Source organism: Dromiciops gliroides, chromosome 4 (genome assembly GCF_019393635.1).
Source record: "Dromiciops gliroides isolate mDroGli1 chromosome 4, mDroGli1.pri, whole genome shotgun sequence".
Taxonomy (NCBI): domain Eukaryota; kingdom Metazoa; phylum Chordata; class Mammalia; order Microbiotheria; family Microbiotheriidae; genus Dromiciops; species Dromiciops gliroides.
The window spans coordinates 288,589,662-288,611,625 of NC_057864.1; the positions used below are offsets into that span (position 1 = coordinate 288,589,662).

At 36.6% G+C, this 21,964-nt stretch overlaps 1 protein-coding gene across 1 annotated transcript in view; it reads left to right on the forward strand.

Annotated features, from left to right (window-relative positions):
- Positions 1–21,964, forward strand: part of ADGRB3 (adhesion G protein-coupled receptor B3) — an 890,484-nt gene that overhangs the window by 411,517 nt on the left and 457,003 nt on the right. The window contains 1 exon segment of the mRNA XM_044001123.1: positions 1,787–1,981. Within this exon segment, the coding sequence (XP_043857058.1) occupies positions 1,787–1,981 (195 nt within the window).

Here is a 21,964-nt window from a genome sequence, read left to right on the forward strand (position 1 = left end):
AACTGGACTGTTCCCCATCCCTATTCCTTTTTTTTTTTTGAGGGGCAATGGGGCTTAAGTGACTTGCCCAAGGTCACACAGCTAGTAAGTGTCAAGTGTCTGAGGCCGGATTTGAACTCAGGAACTCCTGAATCCAGGGCTGGTACTTTATCCACTGGGCCACCTAGCTGCCCCCATCCCTATTCCTTTTGTGGCCCTTTCCCCTATCCTTTCTTTTAGTTTCACCATCGACCTTTCTGGAATGGCATCCTAACCCATTTAAGTCTAGTGAAGTATTTCCCCTTCTTTAAGTCCCAATACTTGTGCAGCCTCTTCCACAAAACCTTACCTATCCACCTCTTACAGCTAGGTTTTATTCTTCAGGCCTTCAGTGTGAATGATCCCAAATGGTGTTTTCTTGGCAAAGATACTGTAGTTTACCATTTCCTTCTCCATTGCAGCTAGGTAGCATGGTGGATAGAGACCTTAGAATCAGGAAGACTTTGGCACTGTGGCCCTGGATTATTCATCATGTGACCCTTGGCAAGTCACTTATCAATTTTCTCAACTGTGATATGGGAATAATAATAACCCCTACATCACAGGGCAGTTGTGAAGATCATATGAGATAATATTTGTAAAGGGTTTTGCACAGTGCCTGCTGCAAAGTAGGCACTTAAAAAATCTCATTTCCATTCTTCTTCCTTTTCCTTGTCCCCAATTAAAAATGATTGCTTCTCACATTTCTCACAGACACTTCTCACATTTCTCACAGACACTTAGCCTGGACCCCTTGTTTTGCACTTACCCCACACTCTTGTGTACCACCATTAATTTTGTATGAATTATTCCCCCCACATTTGTTTGTAAACTCCTTGAAAACAGGATCTAGAATATATTTATCTTTACACCCCCAGTGTCTGTCAAAATACCCTGACTAAAGGAGGTATTTAATAAATGCTTGGTTACTTGTCCTAGACTATATTCAAATATCAAGGATCCATCCTTCCCTTAATAATAAGTTAACTATGAAGAATGAACAGAAGTTATTTTTACAGGGACACTTTTAGGCAGTTATACTATTAACTTAAGCCTTACCTCTTGATCTGCCATAAAAAAAGACCCTTAGATATTATCTAATCTTACTCACTCATTTTATAGATGATGAAACTAAGACCCAGAAAGTAGTCAGTGGCAGCACTATTAATTTTATAGCTAAAAAAAGCTGAGTTTCTTTAGTTACTTAAACTTTTAAAAAAATCTCTAAAGGACCTACCTTTTGTCATATGGTTAGGAGGTTTTACAATTCAAAGCTGTATTCTCCAGCACAGGCTAACCTCATGGCCTGGGTCAATGTGATATGTTTACTGCACATATTGCTTGGGTGCTTTTATGTATTTGCTCTGTGAAGCAAATGGGGCAAAATCCCTAAACTTATTCTTAAATTACTATTTTCAATTAATGTATTCATAATTTCTCTAAATACCCTGATTAAGGAAGTTGTCCAACTTTACTATATTGAAAGACTACTTTTGTTTTTATCTTTAATTTGAAAAGAAATATAATTTGTTTGATGCCCAAATTGACAGTTATGTCAAACCTACCATACTGTATCCACTCAAACTTGTGCCTCAGGGATATTTTGCTTATTGAAGTCCATGAATTTGACACATTTTTCAGTTTTGTACATCTCAAAAATAAATCCCCTAAAATTTATTGACGTATTTCTAAATGCATTTCTTTACTCGACAGGTGGAAACACAGTAATGAAGATTCTGATATTTATTCCATTCTTTGCCTACCACAGATTAAAGAGCACCTTGCGAAAGGTCAGCGAATGTTGGCAGGTGATGGAATGTCCCAGGTGACCAAGACCCTGTTGGATTTAACTCAGAGGAAAAATTTTTACGCAGGAGACCTCCTGATATCAGTGGAAATTCTACGAAATGTGACAGATACATTTAAAAGGGCAAGCTATATTCCTGCATCTGATGGTGTACAGGTAAGAGACAAGAGGACATAAAGGAAGTGAGTGATTGAGAGGAAATAAATTTTCAATTCAGAGGAACTAGGGACAGGGTTGGATACAGAGCAGGAAGCTTGGCAGAATAGAAAGAACATTTGGTTTGGTAGAAGAGGATTTTGAGTACTATTCTCCCCCTGGAAAAATGGACCTGATTCACTTAAGGTGCTTCATTCCATGCCTCAGTACACCATACTACCAAAAAAAAAAAAGCCAATAATATTTCTCACAGAGATAATCACAGAGGTCTATGAATGCTCTGAGCTTCTCAGATTAAAAAATGTATAACAAAATTTAAAACTAATACTATAAAACCTTATTTTTACACTTAATAATCACCACTTTGCCATGGGAAAATCTAGAAACTTTTCATTAGGTTAAATAGAAGCACATTAGGTATCATACAAATTTAAGCTTTCTTTTGCTTTCATTTTATAAATCAATTAATAAGCATCACCTAGAATGTGTTCAGAAGTGCTAAGGTAGTCAAATTGTACTTATGATAGTATAGTCAGAAAATATTAGCAAATAGATTTCTTAGAAGAAAAACAATCTAGTAACTATTCATAGCCTATTTTTCATGTATAAAAAGACTGTTGTTGTTTTATAGCAACTCCATTCAATTTCAGATTGAAGTCCTACCATTCAAGAGTTTCAGTATTTTTCTAGCCACAAAAACAATTAAAGCTCATTAAATAGAGTAGACATTGTGTTTTGATGCAGGTCCAATTTGAATTTTGTATTAACTTTTTGAGCTGTAGCCTGACTCATAACAGCTGAAACCACTGTTCTTGATCCCTGAATTTCTAGCATAATGTCCTATCCTTCCATCTCTTTGCATAAAGTTCATTTAAAAAAGAGTTTGGCAGAACTCCCAGATAAGGGTTTATTTTTTTGTTTTTTTGTTGTGCGTGTGGGTTTTTTGGTTTTTTTTTTTTTTTTAGTTTTAGCTGGCTATTCATTTGGGAGTCATATTTGCCTTACTCAGAAAGAGATTTCCAAAGTAAATGATAGCTGGCATTTATACAATGTTTTAAAATTTGCAAAATACTTTATATATCTTATCTCAGTTATTCCTCACAATAACCCTGTGAGGTAAGTGCCATTATTATCTTCATTTTACAAATAAGGAAATTGAGGCAGAAAGAGGTTAAGTAATTTGCTAAGGATCACATAGCTATTAAATGTCTGAGTCAGGGATTGAATTAAGGTCTTCCTGACTCCCTGTCCAGCACTATGCCACCTGGCTGCCCTGACTGTAGAAGGAAGTGTTAACCTGTAAATTAAGGAAACAATCAATATAAGATAAACTAAGGTCTTTAATCAGGGTAGAGGAACTATAGCTCATGTGGTATTGCAAAGCAAGAAGCTAGGAATACCCAAAGATGGGAATCAAGGACAAGGGTTTTATGGGGTAACAGAACAAAAGGGAACCAAAAGACTGCTCCAAAGGTACTGACTACTTAATGTAAATGAACCTTTAACAAAAGAAACCATAGAATTGCTCCTGAGTTAAGTATAGAAGCTACTTAATTCTAAATAGAAACTACTTAATGTAGGTGGACCCTTTTACATAATAACATAAAATCCAGGGAATAAGGTGGGGCATCATTGGGAGGGGGATAGTTTTCTTGGGGGAGATCCATAAGTCTGTCAAGAATCTGGAATTGACAAAGATTGGTTAGCTCCTGGCGATTCATTGGCCTGGGAATGGAGAGTACGTGGGGATCAATCAGTTTTCAGTAAATTTGTAGTTATCAGAAGCAAGGAAAAAAATTTTATACTGTAGGCTTTTTTGTGATATTTTAAAAATAATACTAATTGTGGGTCTGTGTATATGTAGGAGAATGATGTTTTGGTCTGAGAAATCATGAGGATGGTGAATAGAGTTATAGGGCAATTAATTGACATATAATGTACACTTTTTCCCCCAGGAATGGTAATGTTTATTGATTATTGTTCATGGAGCCAGAGTCAGAGAAGGATGAACAGCTATATTTGGTGGTGGACCTGAAATTAACTAGATTTAATTAATTCTTAGCAATCTGTAGTACATGGCAGGATCTTGAAGACCATGTAAGGGGACTGAGAGTGGAGCATAGTAATATAACAGGAAGATATCAACAATACCCTATGGTAGGTCTGGGTCTGGCTATATGCGGTGACCTCACCAATCACAGAGCACAATGACCCCATGGTAGAAGTTGGAGAATCATGAAGTAGTGGATAGAAAACTGGCTTTAGAGTCAAGAAAATTAGGAATCAAGTCCTGGGTTATAACCCATATTAATGTGACCATGAGGAAATCAACAATCTTTTAGTCCTCCCAGTATAAAGTCACAGAAAATATTCAGATTTTTCTACCAATGAAAGGGAGTTTACACACTGAGCTCCCCAAATGGATAAAATTACAATTCTGGGCTACTACACCTCTCCCCCAAAGAATATGTGTATATTAATAGTATATATGAAGAATTCCCAAAAACCTCCGTAAAGTACTTGAGTACCTTTTTTCCTTGTAATATATAAGAGAAAGTGGCATAGTGGATAGAAATTTGACCTCAGAGTTAGGGAGACTTCTGTCTACAATGACTTTGCTTTACAAATAGTGACTGCCTGACACTGAGCAAGTCATTAAACCTCTTAGTATGGTAGGATAACTGTCTAAGAACTCAAGTTGGATAGTAGGTGCTGAACTAATGGACAGACAGTTCTTCTTTCAATGAAATCACTAGATTCATCCACCCCCCCCCCAAAAAAAAAAGTAATGAGCAAAAACAAAAACAACATATACCTCTATTTGTAGAGTAAAAGTCCATCCCATAAAATGTAAAAATGACTTTTTACTGTCCAAAGACAACGTTCTTATTTTTTATTATATCAACCATCTTAAAGGTGTTTTTAAAATTATTTAACGCATAAGGAATTTTTTCTCTATTATAAAATGCAAATAAAATGAAAAATGTTCCTAACATTTAAGTTCTAAAATTTAAAAATATAAAGTTCATTTATCAATATTGAAAAGTTTGCACTGGATTTATGAATGATAGTATTTGATTAGATATTTTACTTCAAGAAACTTTATGTATTCTATGACAAACAAATAATGATATAGCCTTGGCTATACAGGACTCCTGGTTCAAATGTTTACATAGAATTAACTAGTCAATAGAACTAATTTGTCTTAAGAATTTTTTTAATTACCCAAATTGACTGGCTAGTTAAAGAAATTAACTAAATTGATTGGTCGTTTTGGCATCTTGTAGATATAGAGAGGGAATAAAATGCTTACTTGTAAGAATTAGTTCCTGTAGGACAAGAGAGAAGCATTTACTGCATGGGAGAACTATTAATAATAAAGTAATACTTTTCCTTTGGCGGGAGGAGATGATGGATTACTTAAGTGCTTTTGTTCTTGGGTGAATCCTTAGTGCTTACTGCCTTATGCATTTTTTGTGATTTGAAATAAAAGCTGCCCTATACCTCCTGCCTGGGATTAAGGGGGATGAGGGTCGGGGGGGGGGGGGAAAGGAAGAGTTGGGTTTTTTTTTTTCTACACAAATTGAAATAAAAGAAGTTCATTAAAATTTCTCCATATTCTCATAATAAGTTCAAGCTCCTTAACCCGACATTAGACTCTCTAGGATATGACCATATCCAGTCTTTCTAACTTTTCCCCATTTGTCCTCAAAATACACATCTGCCTTGATATCTTCATCATTTCTGCCTCTTTACTTGGTCCCTCTGATCCTTCAAATCTATAATGCCTTTCTTTCATGGATTCTTAACTTGGGAACTGTGAACATTTTTTTCCCAAAATTTTGATAACTGTATTTCTTTTTAATTTACTTTATGTGTATTTTACCTGTTAGATTTTAAAACAGTATTCTGAGAAAGTGTTCATAGGCTTTACCATTCTGACAAATGATTGAGGAAAATAAAACATTAAAAATAAAATTTGTCCTTTAGCTTTACCAATCTTAATCCTATTCATCCTTCAAGGCCCATTTCAAGCACCAGTTCCTTCATGAAATCTTTCTTTATTCTTCCAATCAGAAGTAAGCTTATTTTTCTCTTTCTAAACCCCAATTACAGGGTCAGCTAGGTTCCATAGTAGATATATTCCCAGGCCTGGAGTCAGGAAGACTTTTTCTTGAGTTCCAATTTGGCCTCAGACACTTACCAGCTGTGTGATCCTAGGCAAGTCACTTGAGCCTGTTTACCTAAGTTCCTCATCTGTAAAATGAGCTGGAGAAGGAAATGGCAAACCACTCCAGTATTTTTGCCAAGAAAACCCCAAATGGGGTCACAAAGAGTCAGACACTACTGAAACAACTGAACAACAACAACAAACCCCAATCACACTTTTTGGTGCCACCTTTATCATCACCTATTACATGGTGTATTACATGTCCTTAGAGTGTACGTGTCTTTTTCTTTCCTATTAGATTGTAAGCCCCCTTAGAGTATGGACCAAATTATTACATCACCCTAGGCACCGGAAACAGTGCTTCAGAGGGAGTGTTTCAAGCTTTTAAATGATCTATGGTTTCTATTATTGCAGGTACTCTACCAACATACTTTACGTACTCTGCAATTTAGAAGATTGAATTCAAGAGTTGCACTAGCCAAAAACAAACAAAAAATGAATCTTCATCACCTGGTGACCTGCTTTGAGGCAGCTTGGTGGCTCAATGGATAGAATGCTATGCCTGGAGTTACAAAGACCTGAGTTCAGATCATCAGACACTTGCTAACTGTGTGACCCAAGGGAGATCATTTCATTTCTGCTTGCCTCAAGGTTCCTTAACTGTACAGTGGCAATAATAATGGTAGCTACTCCTCAGGGTTGTTGTGAAGATCAAATGAGATAAAATTTTTAAAGTACTTAGCACAGTGCATGGTACATAGTAGGTGCCATAAATCCTTTCCTCTATCGCCGACCTTCATATGATAAGTTTCTCTTGGTGTCACTAGACTTGTCCATCCAGGGTCCAAAGTTGAATCCCTTTCAGCTTTGTAGAAAGAACCTACCGTAGCAGCTGTGCCCCTAACATGGTCCTTAAGAAGGGAAAGGGTGAAGCTGGGAGAAAAGAAGCCTTTGTAATCTGCCTAAGATGTGCTAGGCACTATACAAAGCACTTTATAAATCTCTCACTTCATGTAAAACAAGGCTGAATCCTTGCCAAGATGAGGCAGCAGAGGAGTTCAAGGAATCAGTTAATTTACAATGAATGAATAGCAAATTTATTCCCCAAACTGACATTTACACAATGTTGACCAAATAAAAACAGAAAGGTAGGAAAGGACTAAAGTGTTATCTCTCTAGCTATGAAAGAAGTGGGGTCCAACAAAAGGAAAATGAATCAAATAGAATTTTTTTTTTTGGCAGGGCAATGAGGGTTAAGTGACTTGCCCAGGGTCACACAGCTAGTAAGTGTTGTGTCTGAGGCTGGATTTGAACTCAGGTCCTCCTGAATCCAGAGTCAGTGCTTTATCCACTGCACCGCCTAGCTGCCCCAAAAAGAAATATTTAAAGATAGAATTTTTTAAAAAATAGAATATACTGTTGTCTCTTCTTGTGAGGGAAATAAACTTTCAATTTGGCCAATTCACTGTGATTTTTCTTTAATAAGCAGCTCCTTTAGTAAATTTTGTTTGTTTTTGAGGAGTTTATTACTATTATTACTATTAATTCAATGTGATCATGAGCAAGGAACACTTATTTTGGTTCACAAAAATAAATACTTGACCTTGAAGGCTGAAAAGCAAATTTTTGCACTAGTAAACAAATGATTTTTTCTGACACTGAAGAGATAAAGTATTGAGATAACTAGACAGATAGTTAGATAAATGAGAGAGAGAGAGAGAGAGAGAGAGAGAGAGAGAGAGAGAGAGAGAGAGAGAGAGAGAGAGAGAGATGCTACATCAATCTATCAGTGTTTCAGGCTTTGGGTTTTTTTTTTCAATTTTTTTTCAATTAGTCAGTCAATATGTATTATGTGCCTACTGTATCTAGGCACTGAATTTATTAAACTTAGTATTTCAAGATTTTTTTCTAATAGAAATAATAGCTAATACTTATATAGCATTTAATGGCTTACAAAGAATTTTACATGTCAACTCATCTGATTTTTTCAATAACCCTGTGAACAAAGTAGGTACAATTATTATCCCTAACTTTTGTTTTTGTCGTTTAGTTGTTTCAGTCATGTATGACTTTCTGTGATCCCATTTGGGGTTTTCATGGCAAAGATAATACAGTGGTTTGCCATTTCCTTCTCTAGCTCATTTTGCAGATGAGGAAACTGAGGCAAACAGGGTTAAATGACTTGCCCAGGGACACACAGCTAGTAAGTGTCTGAGGCCAAATTGGAACTCAGGAAAATGAGTCTTCCTGACTCCAGGCTCAGTACTCTACCCACTTCTCCACCTAGCATTTTATAAATGAGGAAGCTGAGGCTGAGAGAATTTAAATGACATGGTTCACACATCTATTATGGCTAAGGCTGGATTTGAGTTCAGATCATCTTGACTCCAACATTATTGACTGTACCACCTAGCTGTTCTAATCCAAGTCCAGCACACTAAGGCTGCACCTAGAGGCCTTGGTACATAATGATGAGAAGACTAGTTCTGGCATTGTTTTCAGTCATGTACAACTCTCTGTGACCCTATTTGGGGATTTCTTGGCAAAGATACTGGAATGGAATGTCATTTACTTCTCCAGCTCATTTTACAGATAAGGAAGTTGAGGCAAATAGGGTTAAGTGACTTGCCCAGGGTCATACAGCTTAGGGGAGTGTCTGATTCTGGATTTGAACTCAGATCTCCTGACTCTCACCTCACTGCCCAGTTCTGGCATTAGAAATGTTTTAATTAGAGTCATTGGAATTTGGGAATTCAGTATATTAAGGAATGCAAGATTCTGAGGAATGGCTACCATTGTGCTTAATGTAAGAGACTTCTGATATTTTCTAATATATGAACCTTTTGAAAATAAGAAAATACACCATATAAATGTATCATTAGTACTAAATCGTAGATTTTTTTTTTTGTAACCAGAACTATAATTTCATTGATATGGAGAAATCCTAGTGAGGAACTTTCTCCAATAATGCCAACCCATACTTGCTCTGCAATTTTTACTAATAGAGAATTGGCTGGAGCACTGAGAGGTAAGGGACTTGCCCATTGTCACAAAGCCATTGAGAGCCAGAAGGGGGATTTGAACCCATGACTTTCTTACTCTGAAACCATCTCTCTAAGCATTACCCTATGCCATATAATATTAAGTAGTCCAAAGCCTATAATTTATGTAATCCATGGCCTTTAGTTCCTCAGTGACAACTATGCAACTATATTCATTCTTCATAATTTTATAAAATCATAGCTCTAAAATTAAGAAACCCAAAAGATCATTGCGTTTAAAGTTTTATAGTTGAGGATCAGGAAGATTAAGTGATTTTTTTCATGGCCACATAGCTATTATAAGGCAGAAACAGGACTTGAACCCTGATCCTTTGCATGTGCAGAATTCTTTCAACTCCATTTTTGTATAATTGCCTATGTATCTATCCATCGGAAATGTGATTCCATATTTCTTGGGAAAGATCAATAATATATTTTCTATTTTTTTCTATTTGAATTCATTATTGTAACTAAAATATTCCAGAAATTTTTAATGCCTTTAAAAATAAGCTTTTAAAAAGAGCAAACCATTCACAATTGTACAACTAAAATTTTTAACAGTTAGATTTTACTTCAAATGTTATTGTTTCTTCTTTAAAATAATTTTTTTATTTAAACTTATTATTGTAAGTTGGAAGTAGCCACAGAATAATTGATAAAGAGATGGCCTTGAAGCCAGGTAGACCAGAGTTCAAATCCTACTTCTGATATTTACTAGCTGTATGACTCTGGTTAAATCACTTAACCTCTCAGAATTCTTGACATCTCTTGAGTTCTCCAAATTATAGATATGATGATCTATGTTGGAAGAAATTTCCTCATCTGAGAATTTCCTATTTCTATATAATCATAGTTCTTATCCTTCATCCTCATGCTATTATGATTTGATGATAATTGATTTTGAATCTTAAACAAGTACTGTGTTTTAGCACTGCTCCCAGTTGAAAAGTAGGAACAGCAACATTATGAAGTTACCAGTGAGTTAGAGTAGATTTCTGTAAAAAGGATTTCAAACTTGTTTTGTAAACATCATTACATCTTTTGCATCTATTTAACAGCAATGTTCTATCTATTATGGTTGACAAAGGGAAGTAAAGAGCTAAAATGCAAATTAGGAATATTTCCAAAACATGCTTTAACCTGATTAACCCAATAATGTCTTTAGGATTAGAAATAAATACTCTTCTTTAGTTGAATTCAATTATAACCAATAATATATTGAAATAGATAATCCCCAAAAAGGTTTTTTTCTTCTTTGGTAATGCAAATTTGTACTGACATTTGAATATGACAATGTCTGGATTAGGAATATTTTGCAAATTCATAGGACTTTAAAAAAGAAAAAAACTGTAAATATCCAACAAAAAAAGAAAGAAACTTCTTACCCCACTACCTCTCCTCCAAGGTAGTGATGAGGAACAATAACAACAACAAGAACGACAACAACAAAAAAACGTGCACTGGACCCAGATGGCTCTGGAGAAGAGAGTGAGGTTGGTGACATTGCACAGCCCTCACTCACTTAAATCCAATTTGGTGCAAGTCATGATACCACCCTGATGTCATGGTCCTCTTTGAAAATGAAGGACAGGGGCAGTTATGTGATACAGTGGATAAAGCACTGGCCCTGGATTCAGGAGGACCTGAGTTCAAAGTCCTCAGACACTTGACACTTACTAGCTGTGTGACCCTGGGCAAGTCACTTAACCCTCATTGCCCTGTAAAGAAAAAAAAGAAAAGAAAATGAAGGACAGACAACACCACCAATGAGTACTTATTGAGCACCTACTGTTTATCCAGCAATGTGCTGAAATTGTACTCTGGAAGATTAAAACATGCACACATGACCACAGCAGTCACAAAATCTACAATTGTGAACACAGAATCATTACATATGTGTTTACTTAGAAATTCAGAAAATAGACTATATGATAAGCCCTGAATATCCTCAAGGGAGGACTTTAATGGATTGTATTTTCAGTGTTTTTATAAGTCCCTTATATTTTAGCATTAGTTTAATCATTGTTCCTCTTATTATATCTAAGGTCCCCAAAACACTGTAAACAACTCTGGATATTTGAGATGCCCAAGTATATGAAAAAAATTATTGAGTCTTGATAGAGCAGGAGACTCTCCAAGTGGATCTTAAGTGATGAACAGGAGTTGGACAAGCAGAGTAAAGTAAAAAAAGACAGCAGTGATGGGTGGGCACTTAAAAGCTACTCAATAAAAAGCAGGCTATGTATTGATTATATTGATTGAATAGTCTGAGTAATGCCAAGTAGAGGGAAGCATTTTTTAATAAGAAGGCAGAGAGCAAAGCAACCTGAAAGGAATGAAGAGTACATGTTCAAATCAATTAAAACAAACAAACATTTATTAAGCCTGTGATGTTTAAAATCTAATGTGGGTCCTTACTTGCTCCCCCCACCTCCCTAGTTTTTTTTTTTTGGGGGGGGGGAAGTAGCTAAGATTTACTGATAAATTCAGCAAGAGTTTAGGCTTTTAAGTATTTATTAAAGTGTATTATAAGTTAGTGAAGAGAGAGAGGATGAGAACAGATCTCTTATAGAATGGAAAACCCTAGCTTAGATCTATGTGGGATAGCCAGAGAGAAAACCTCCCTTTACCTAACATGTGAAGTTCTGCCGCCAAGCCAAAGTCCCAGAGGAAAAAGAGACCTCACCTTGCTACTTCCAGTCTCCCTCCCCAAAAGGGGAGGTCCTTCAAGCTGATTGGTTGAGGGTGGTCTCCTGTTGATGGCGTAGTCTACAGCCTCTGAGAACAACACCCCACTCAGGGCCAGCCAGGCACGGTCTCAATTTTATCAATCTTAAGTAGGTTCTCAGTCAGTCTCTCAGTCTCACCCAATTCAATCAATTCCAAATCAGTCTTCAGGTGGGGCCCCTGGGCATCTGCCAAATCCCATTATTTTATCACAAGCCCTTCTGGTGCACAGCATAGAGCATGCTAGAGTGAATGTTGGCTGGATAATTGATAAATCAACAAGCATTTATTAAGCATCTTCTGTGAGCTATGCACTTTATTAGGTATCAGGGATACAAACAGAAAAAATAAGATAAGATTTGCCCTCAAGAAACTTATAGTCTACAAACAAACAAAAGCAATAGATAGGTCCTGGTGTCTTGGTGAATAGCTGTATGAGAGGGATCTGAGCCAATCAGATATAGTTGATTAAGTGACTTTTCCTTTATTTACTCACAAGTCTGGACAATTCAGGCCCATAGTGAAGTGCCATAGTTGATTGGATAAACTTCTCTAGGGAAGAAAGATTTGACCTCTCTAGATTCCTGTTTGGGGTATTAATCAGATGGGAAGAAAAGAGTCAGTGGAATGACAGATGGCAAGATGACTAGGTGACATTGTAAATGTGTAGCTGTCATAGTGACCTAATACGACATCTTGAGACCTTCCTTCTAGTCAGTTAATACAGAAACCTAAATGATCTTAGGACTGAAAAATCAACTGGGATTCAGATGATTTGTTGAGGCAACTGCTGCCATGATTTGTTATAGGCAGGAAGGAGTGAAGAAGGGAAGGGAAACAGAACATGGTTAATATGTGTGGTGTGTAAAAGTTTAACAAATGTAAATTAAGGCAAGTTTCCCAGGCAAGATAACCATTTATTAACAATGATACTACAACTGCTAATATAATGGGTCACTGGCAATTTCAACTTTCCCTGAACATAATTGATTTATTAGTTAGGTTAGAAATAAACAATAAATTGGGTCAGTGACCTCTTTCAATGACCTAAAACTCTTAGTGAGGGCCAACAGGGTCTTTTAAATGTAGGTGCATCTTCCTTCTGATTGGCCTGACAGTACCATCATTTGGACCTCCCCTGGCAAAGGTAAAACAATCCCAATTGGTAGTCATTTTCATGAGGAGGTTGGTTGAGTTACCTCAGCTCCTTTCTCTTATTTCCTTGTTGGGAGACCAGAGTAATCTTCAGGTGACAGGATTAGGGGAAAAAAGTGTTTTGGCCCTCAGGTGTGGCTGGGCACCCCCTTCTCCCCCCACCCAGCCCCCACATACATACACAATTAAAGAATGCTGATTGCTTTATGGGCTTCAGTTTCCTCTAGTAATATTGGCCAGAAAATCAGAACCTCTCCAATTAAGATCCTCCCCACCCCTATCCCTTAGCCTTCTCCCAGGAGACCATGTCATCCATAACTTTGATGAGGCTAAACAAAGACAAGGATAAGTTGTCCCCTTGGGAGGGTCTCAGCCTAAGATGGTTCTGTTTATGAGGTAAACAGAAGCAAAGGATCTAGGTTAGACTAATTGGCAAGCAGATGAAGTGGGGGGAGGGGAAGGGTGGAGAGTGAACAGATTATTCAACCACACCTTTAGTTGCAACTGGAAGAGAATGTCTTTTGATCTAGACTGGGAAATGGGGTTTGAAAAAATAGATAACATGGGTTACAGAATAATGGTAGTTATTAAATAATACATCATATTCTTATTTTTCTTCATATAGGTCAGTTACCTTACAATTCAATTTAATTCAGATTTTTATTAAGTATAATAATAAGACTTTATGTGCAAGAAAATGCAGTAATGAAATGAGAAATAACCCCTTTTCTTAAAGAACTTAGTCAACAGAGGGATGAGCCATATATAAATACTAACTCTAATCTTAGTTTGATAATAATTAAATGTTTAGGAGAGTTCAGACCCAGTGGCCAGAGATTAAAGTAGGGAAGAACCACTCTTAACAAGGGATATATCAGAGAAGGATTCATGAAAGAGATCACAAATAATGTGGACCTTGAAAGAATGGGAGAATGTCAGTAGACAGCAATGGTAGAAGGACTATCCATTCCAGTAATGGTAGATGACTTACATGAAGACAGAAAAGAGGTAGCAGGAGGGTAGAGGTACCACTTGAGACAGAGTGATGTGGGATGGAATTTGGGGTCAAACTGATCGTGAGTCATCCCAAAAGAATTACAAGACTCAGTGACTCAGTTTCCCAAGTTGTATTGCAATACTGTGGGTGACCACAGGGAGAGAACCAGAATAGTGGAAAAGTATCTCTAGAATAAGTAAAGGAAAGACAGTTATATTTATATTTTGGATAAATTGATTATCAGTCTCATTATATAATCTCCGCCTTAGGGAGGTCAGGGGAGGGCTTATCCTAATTTGGAGTTCTTGGGGTCCTAAGTCAACCCCCCAGGTGGGTACCTTTCTCTGTGAGGGTGTGTTTTGGGGGTTTACACATCATAAGGTGAATCTGGGGACAAATTTGTCCTTTTCTGCACATGTCTCTTTCTAATTCCCATGGCTAGTTTCAAAACATCTAAATGTCTATAGCCCATCATTTTATCATTGTTATAATCTCAGGTCTTCATGGCCTCTCTCCCTCTGTTCCCATTATGGATACTGATTACTGTGGATAAGAGAACCTATTATCCTGACTTGTAAGTTATCCATTAACTAGTTAACTACCCTCTTAGAGCTCATATCTGAATTAGAGCTTGGGTCTTAATTTTTTCTGTTAACCCCTTTTTTGCCTCCTACATCAAGAGGAGATGCTATGTTTTTCAATATATTTAGCATAAAAGAGAGAATTAGATATGAGATGATGCAAAATGGGAGTGGGGGACCAATTAGCATCATTGCAGATGCTAGGGAACCATCATAAGAAAGATTAACATGGAAAATTTACCTAGAATCAAAATCAGGGTTTCACATTTCAGTGAGAACCATCTTATATGTAGTCCTATAACTTTTACTCATAACAATGACTTCTTCTTCTTCATAATCATCACCTCCATCATCATCATTATTTAGATTGTTCATTTTCCTGCTTAGCAACCAGAAAGGATTTCCTCTTATTACATGGTGATAGAGCTTGCCTTTAATGAATGAAATCTCTATTGTTGCAGTGTTTAAACCTCGCCCTTACTATAAACACGAAAAAGAAATGAGAATTAAATACTTTGTTTAAATGTGTTAGATGTTTAAGGAGCCAATCCTATCTTACAAATCAATATGATTGAATTCTACTGAGAGAACGAAAAAGAACTATGAAAAAGAATGTATAGTTATTGGCTTTTAGCAAACAATTTCCACATGAGGAGAAAAAATAAACATGATCAACACCTTGCCATCTCCCTAAAAAACAAAACAAAACAGAGCAACTCAACTTATAAGGCATCCTTATTTTTCATTGGAACTATAATTTCAACAGGAGCCTCCTGGGAGAAACTTCCTCTACCAATGTGTACCTTTTTCTTTTCGTGAGTGGACTGGGAAAACTGAACTGATAAGTGGCATGCCTAGGTCACACAGCCATTATATGGCAGAGGCAGGATTTAAACCTAGTCAATAAGCATTTATTAAGTGCCTATTATAGCTGAGGCACCATGCTAACCTTCCTAACTCAAATTCCAGTTTTCTAGTCATTATATCACACTTCCTAGAATATTATTTAGAGAAAACTAATATAACACTGACCATCCCAGACTCATGTATAATAATTAATGTATACCAGTGAAATTTGTGTATCCAATACAATCCCACATTTATTAAGCTGGGACTAGAAATTATATACAAAGATTCTAGATCCTAGTGATACAAAGACAAAATGAAATATTTTCCTTACCCTCAAAGAGCTTACTAGAGATATGCAACTGTCCTTTCAATTAATCAGTCAACATTTATTAAGTGCTTACTATGTGCTAGTCACTGTGTTAAGTGCTATCTTTTAAAAATCAGTAACTACGGGGCGGCTAGGTGGCGTAGTGGATAAAGCATCGGCCCTAGATTCAGGAGTACCTGAGTTCAAATCCGGCCTCAGACACTTAACACTTATTAGCTGTGTGACCCTGGGCAAGTCGCTTAACCCCAATTGCCTCACTTAAAAAAAAACAAAAACAAAAAAACAAAAAAAAACCAAAAATCAGTGACTACCAGGTAAGAAATACGTGAATGTATTCAACTTTTCTACTTTCACTTTGGCTTTAATTTTCTTTTCCTCTTATCCCTGTAAGGGCCTAAAATTCTAGCTATGATGTCTAAAATCTAATGAGTGGTCACCTTAAAGCGTTTTATAGATCTGGAGCAGAGGCAGTCCTTACACACTGCTTCAAGCTGATTGGTAGCTGTCATCCAAATCCATTGGTTCACTGGACTGAGTTCAAAGTCCTTAGCTTCTGAGAACAATACCTGCTTAAGGGATAGCCAGGTGTGGTTACAATCTAATTAACTTGAAGTAGGCTAATCAGCAAAGTCAATCACTCTCACTTAATTCAATCAGTTTAGATTAATCTCCAGGTGGGCCTTTGAATATCTGCCAAATCCCATTATTTTTTCACATCCCTAAGTATCTACTCCCTTGTCCCTATTTCTCACTTTGCTTCATAGCCAGTCCAAAGGAAAATCTGATATCAAGAAGCAAATGGAAGAGAGAAGGGAACATTAAATTTTGAAACTTATCCTCTGAACAATCTCCTATTATAGCTGCTTTTTCAGGCCCTCCATTCGTCTCACCAATATCTCTAGTCCTGTCTTGAGGTATTCTTGAGTTTCCACTGTCACTGTAGCCTCTGAGATGAAATGCTTTGGATGGAATGGACATAGTTTTCTTATGAAATGTTGCTGACTCTCCTCTTTAATGATGCACCATTTGTCACTTATGGGTGACATTTTTTGCTTATCTAGGACCCAAACTGAGATAACTAAAACAAACAATGATAACATGATAAGTTTATGAAGCACATTGTAATTTATGAAGCGCTTTACATGTACCATCTCATTTGAGATTCACACCAACCTTGTGAGGTAGGTGCTACAATTATTCACATTTTACAGATGAGGAAATGGAGGAAAGAAAGCTTAAGTGACTTGCCTGGTCACATGGCTACTGAGTGTCTGAGGTACAATTCAAAGTCAGGCCTTTAGGACTCCCAAGTCCAACACTATCCACTGTGTCCCCCAGCTTCCTATGAAATAGAGATCATTAGAGTATATTAGAAAGGTTCAAAACAAAGTTAAGTCCAAGAAGGTTGTTACCAACTCATTTAAACAAGGAAAACTTTTTGCAGAAGATAACAGTTGATCAGCACTTTAAAGCCTAGCTTCTTAAACTTTGAGTCATGACCCCATATGGGATCATGTAACAGAATATCCACCTGATGTGCTAAGGTCTTCTTTGTTTTCTCTTAATAACAGGATAATAACAATGAAGCACAATTGCCTTGCTTTGCCCTCACCAAATGACCTATAGTACTTTTTCTTTGATGATATCTTTTACATCCATTCTCCTTTGAAATTTCTCCTTGGCTTTATGTGATAAATGGCTCATACCCATCATGTGTGTCTCTAATGTCATCTTGTGATATTCATTTTCCATTCTTCAAAGGTTTTTATGTTCCATACCTTGAAGTCATTCAACAACACCAATAGAATATTGATGTTTAAAATGATAGGATAGGGGGCAGCTAGCTGGCCCAGTGGATAAAGCACTGGCCCTGGATTGAGGAGGACCTGAGTTCAAATCCAGCTTCTGATACTTGACACTTACTAGCTGGGCAAGTCACTCAACCCTCATTGCCCCACAAAAAGAAAGAAAAAAAGAAAAGAAAAGAAAGAAAAGGAAAATTTAAATGATGGGACTTTCCTTCCTGGAGAAACTTGGAGGTTTTTGAGGAGTTTTGTGACTTTCTGATGGCAATCCAGACTAATGTATTCTAGATTATGGGATATGAGGCAGCTCTAGTGGCAAAGGGGTTAGGGTTGTGCTTGGAGTCAGGAAGGCCTGAGTTTAAATTCTGCCTCTGACACTTACTGAGCTGTGTAACCCTGGGCAAGTCACTTAATCTCTCTCAGCTTCAGTTTTTTCATGTGTAAAATGAGGACATATTATAAAAGTACAACAACCCACAGAGAATTGCTTTAATTGTTTTGAGATCAAATGAGATAATACAAATAAAAGGGCTTTATAAACTTTAGAGTAGTAGCTATAAATGCTAGCTATTGTTATCTTTATTATTATTTCACTCCTCCAGTTCATTGCTGAGTCTAGTTCATTGTCTATACTTCAAAGTCCATAGATTGTCCATCCTGTGTGCATGACAATAATTGGGCAACATATATTCTTTATCCATTTGTGGGTTTTTTCCCATTTTGGATGGTCAGGATGAAGCTTTTGGAGTGGTAAGGAAACTCTTCCAGTATTTTAGGGATGCATATAACTTGCACAGTGTTATTAAGCAGAAGAGTATCTATAAAATTTTACAATCCACAGAGAATTCCTCTTTAGCTTGAGCTCTCTTACTAGTAGGAGGAAAAATGAAAAACTGTAAAGAACTTTGTATATGCCTCAAGGACAGGAGAGGAGAGGAAAAGTAGCAAAACAGTGTTCTGTTTTACAATGGACCAGAAAATAGTAATGACATTTCTCAAGTGCATGCCCTACTGTTGCTTGTGATGGAGCATTGTGGGTTCCTACTTACTCTAGGTCTTCTAGGTGATTGCCTGTCAAATGGAGGATTACCTATCCAGATTAGAGTTCTGGGCCTGGAGTCAAGAAGATTTCCTAAGTTCAAATCTATCCTGAAATACTTACTAGCTGTGTGACCCTGGGCAAGTCACTTATCCCTGTTTGCCTCAGTTTCCTCATGCATAAAATAAGATGGAGAAGGAAATGGCTAGCCATCCTTATATCTTTGCCAAGAAACCCCCAAATGAGGTCATAAAGGGTCAAACAGAACCAAAAAATGACTGAATAAAATCCATCAGAAAATCACAGTGTAAAATTGGGAAGCTAACTATTCTAACCCTTAACTGAACAAGAGTCTCTACCATACACTAGTGATTCTGGATTTAAACTCAGATCTTTCTGACTCCAACATTATTGACTACACTACCTCACTGCTCCAATCCAAGTCTAGCACACTACTACACCACCTAGAGGCCTTGGTACATAGCATAGAGAAGAATGGTTCTGGCATTAGAGATATTTTTAACTAGAGTGATCAGAATCCTTGACAGGGATTATGGGCTTTAATATATTGAGGAATGCAAGCTTCTTGAGGCATGGCTTCCATTGTACTAAATGGCAGAGACTTCTAATAAGCATTAATGTCATTAGATAGCAATATTCGCTAACATATGAATCTGACAAGAAAACCCCAAGTAAGGGAGGTCAAGAAGAGTTGGGATGGTACTGAAAAGACTGAACAACAAGCATAGGGAACAAACTTCCATGACCAGGGGCCTTCCCCCCAAAAATCCAGTGGAACCCACAAGTGTAGTTTCTGCTGAGGGATTTATAAACCCTAAGGAAGAAATGAATTCTTCCTGATCCACACATTACAAAGAGAAGAACTAAATAGAAAAGAGGTAGAGTTAGTGCCTGAGGGAAGGAAAGCACTCAGCTTTCAAAGTCATCCAGGATGTCTGACTTTAAGCACAAATCGGGTCACCAGAACCTAAAAAGGTAATGGAGAGGGAGCAAAAAGGAACATTAGACACCAATAAGTTACTCAAACCAGGCAAAGACTTGATAACTGGTGATGAAAAAGACAGAATGTTGTCAGATATATCATGTGAGGTAACTACAGTGATCTAATTCTTTCACAGTAATTTATGAGTATCAGGTAACATTACCATTAGCAGGAGGTTTGAAAGAAAACAGAAAGCCCTAGTGCTGGTACAATATTATCTAATTTGTGCTTTTTAAAAAACTTAGGCTCATGGCCTAAAAGAACAGATTCTATCCCTCAAAATACTGATTAAAAAATGCTCTGACCTTTTAAAAAACAATTCTCCTAGCATTGCAAAGTAAGTTGATCTATTTATAATATACTATGTTCAGCCATATGGATGATACATTTTTTTTAACAATCGAAACATTATGAGGATTGCATCATTGTTAGGACCAACAATATAAATGTTACAAAATAGAAATATTAAATGACATTAATTCAGTTAACTTTTATGGAGTACCTCTTATGTGCTAGGCACTGTTCCAATTGAATGTGGGAGGAGACATAAATAAGACACAGGCCTTGCCTCGAAGGAACTTAAAAATTAAAATAGAAATTTTTCTTTCAGATTCATGAAACTGCTTATGTGATACTTATATTCAAGAATTCAAGAAAAGAATACCTTATAAGTTTGTATTTGATGTATTCTAAGAAGTTATGTTTGGGCTCTGGGAGGCCTATGCTGTAAATTACTACTGGGACCAGAAAAAATAATACTTGTGGTCCCTATCAGAGCTACTGTTGGCTGGTTCACTCCTGAGGACTATTTCAAAATCTCTCTATGGGATGGAAATAGACTGTTTTCTGTAGGGGAGTAGAGGTATCTTTCTTATAATTCCCACTCTGCTTTGATTTCAGTAGGCCACCTTGTAATATAGCTCAAGATAACTGCCTTTGATTTATTTAGAGTTACTTACTGGCCATTGTTGCTAAGTTTTACATGTAATTTAATAGCTACTGTTTTGGATTTTTTTCCCAAAGTAGTCTTTAAAAAACTACAAAATTGTAACTGTTAATTAGGTGACTTTGGGCATGTCACTTAACCTCTAAGGTCTCACTAAAGGGCTAGATGGTCATTGAGTTCCCTTCCATTTCTATGACCATGATCTGTTGATGCTATGATCCTTAGTTTGATTGGCTGATATCCAGAAGTTGGAGTATGTGCTATTCTTCATGTTTTGGGATGATATTACCAACTCAATGTAAGTAGTACATACTTTTAGAGTTTTCTCCATTTATGGAGATAGATTTGCAGAAATTGATCCCTGTTGTCTTAGTTTAACATCATGTATTTGTAAAATGGCTGGCAGAGGTTAGTGGTGTCATGGTAATTGAATAATGCAGTTATGGAACAGAGAGAAACTAACTGGCCTCTACAGAGATCAGAGTTGTATATTTGGCCTTATTAACACAATGCTCCCAAGTGAGTTAACTGGTCATAATAATTTGAGGAATGTTGAATATTAAATAATTTCTTGGCCATAGAAGTAGATGTGGCATAATGAATTAGTAGGAAAAGAAGAAAAGTTAAAGGAACTAAAAATAGTTCTAAAACAGCATTGCACTTTTGAAAATGTGGCATAAAATATTTCTGTGACTTTTGTAGAGGTTATGACTTAAAAATGTTCCTACCATGTGATATCCTAGGAACTATTAAAATAAATAACAATAATATAAAAAGAATAATTAAAAATAGACTTAACAGCTTCAAGACACAAGGATAGAGGAAATGAAGCATCTTTGTTTTTCTTCTAAAAACACCCAGGTGAACTTAATTAAGAATAGAAAAATAGAAAAAAGTCTGCTTTTGGAAACAAGAGATGGTAAGAGGATGAAAAAAACTTAATAAAATATTTTCTGTTTCTTTTCAATTCTAAAATGGACAAGAAACACGAATAATTGATTTGACTATCAATTAACTTGATTACAAGCTTCTGTCTATCCCACCACACCATTACATGTGTTTTATAATCTTTTCTGGGGATCTCTGCTCAACATGGTATATATCAGGACTCAATTCCATTAGAATCATTCTGTCAAGAAAGAGATATTGAAGAGCTGGCTAGAGAAGGTGGGCTTGAAGCAAAGGCGTCCAAGAAGAGTACAAGCCATTCTCTTGCCAAACAAATTCTAGATATATGTGGCTTGAAAGAGGTAGAGCTAGATTTCTTAGTCTTAAAATTCTTATGTAGCTTTCTTGCTCCTTCCTTCCATTCTTTCTTTCTTTCTTTCTTTCTTTCTTTCT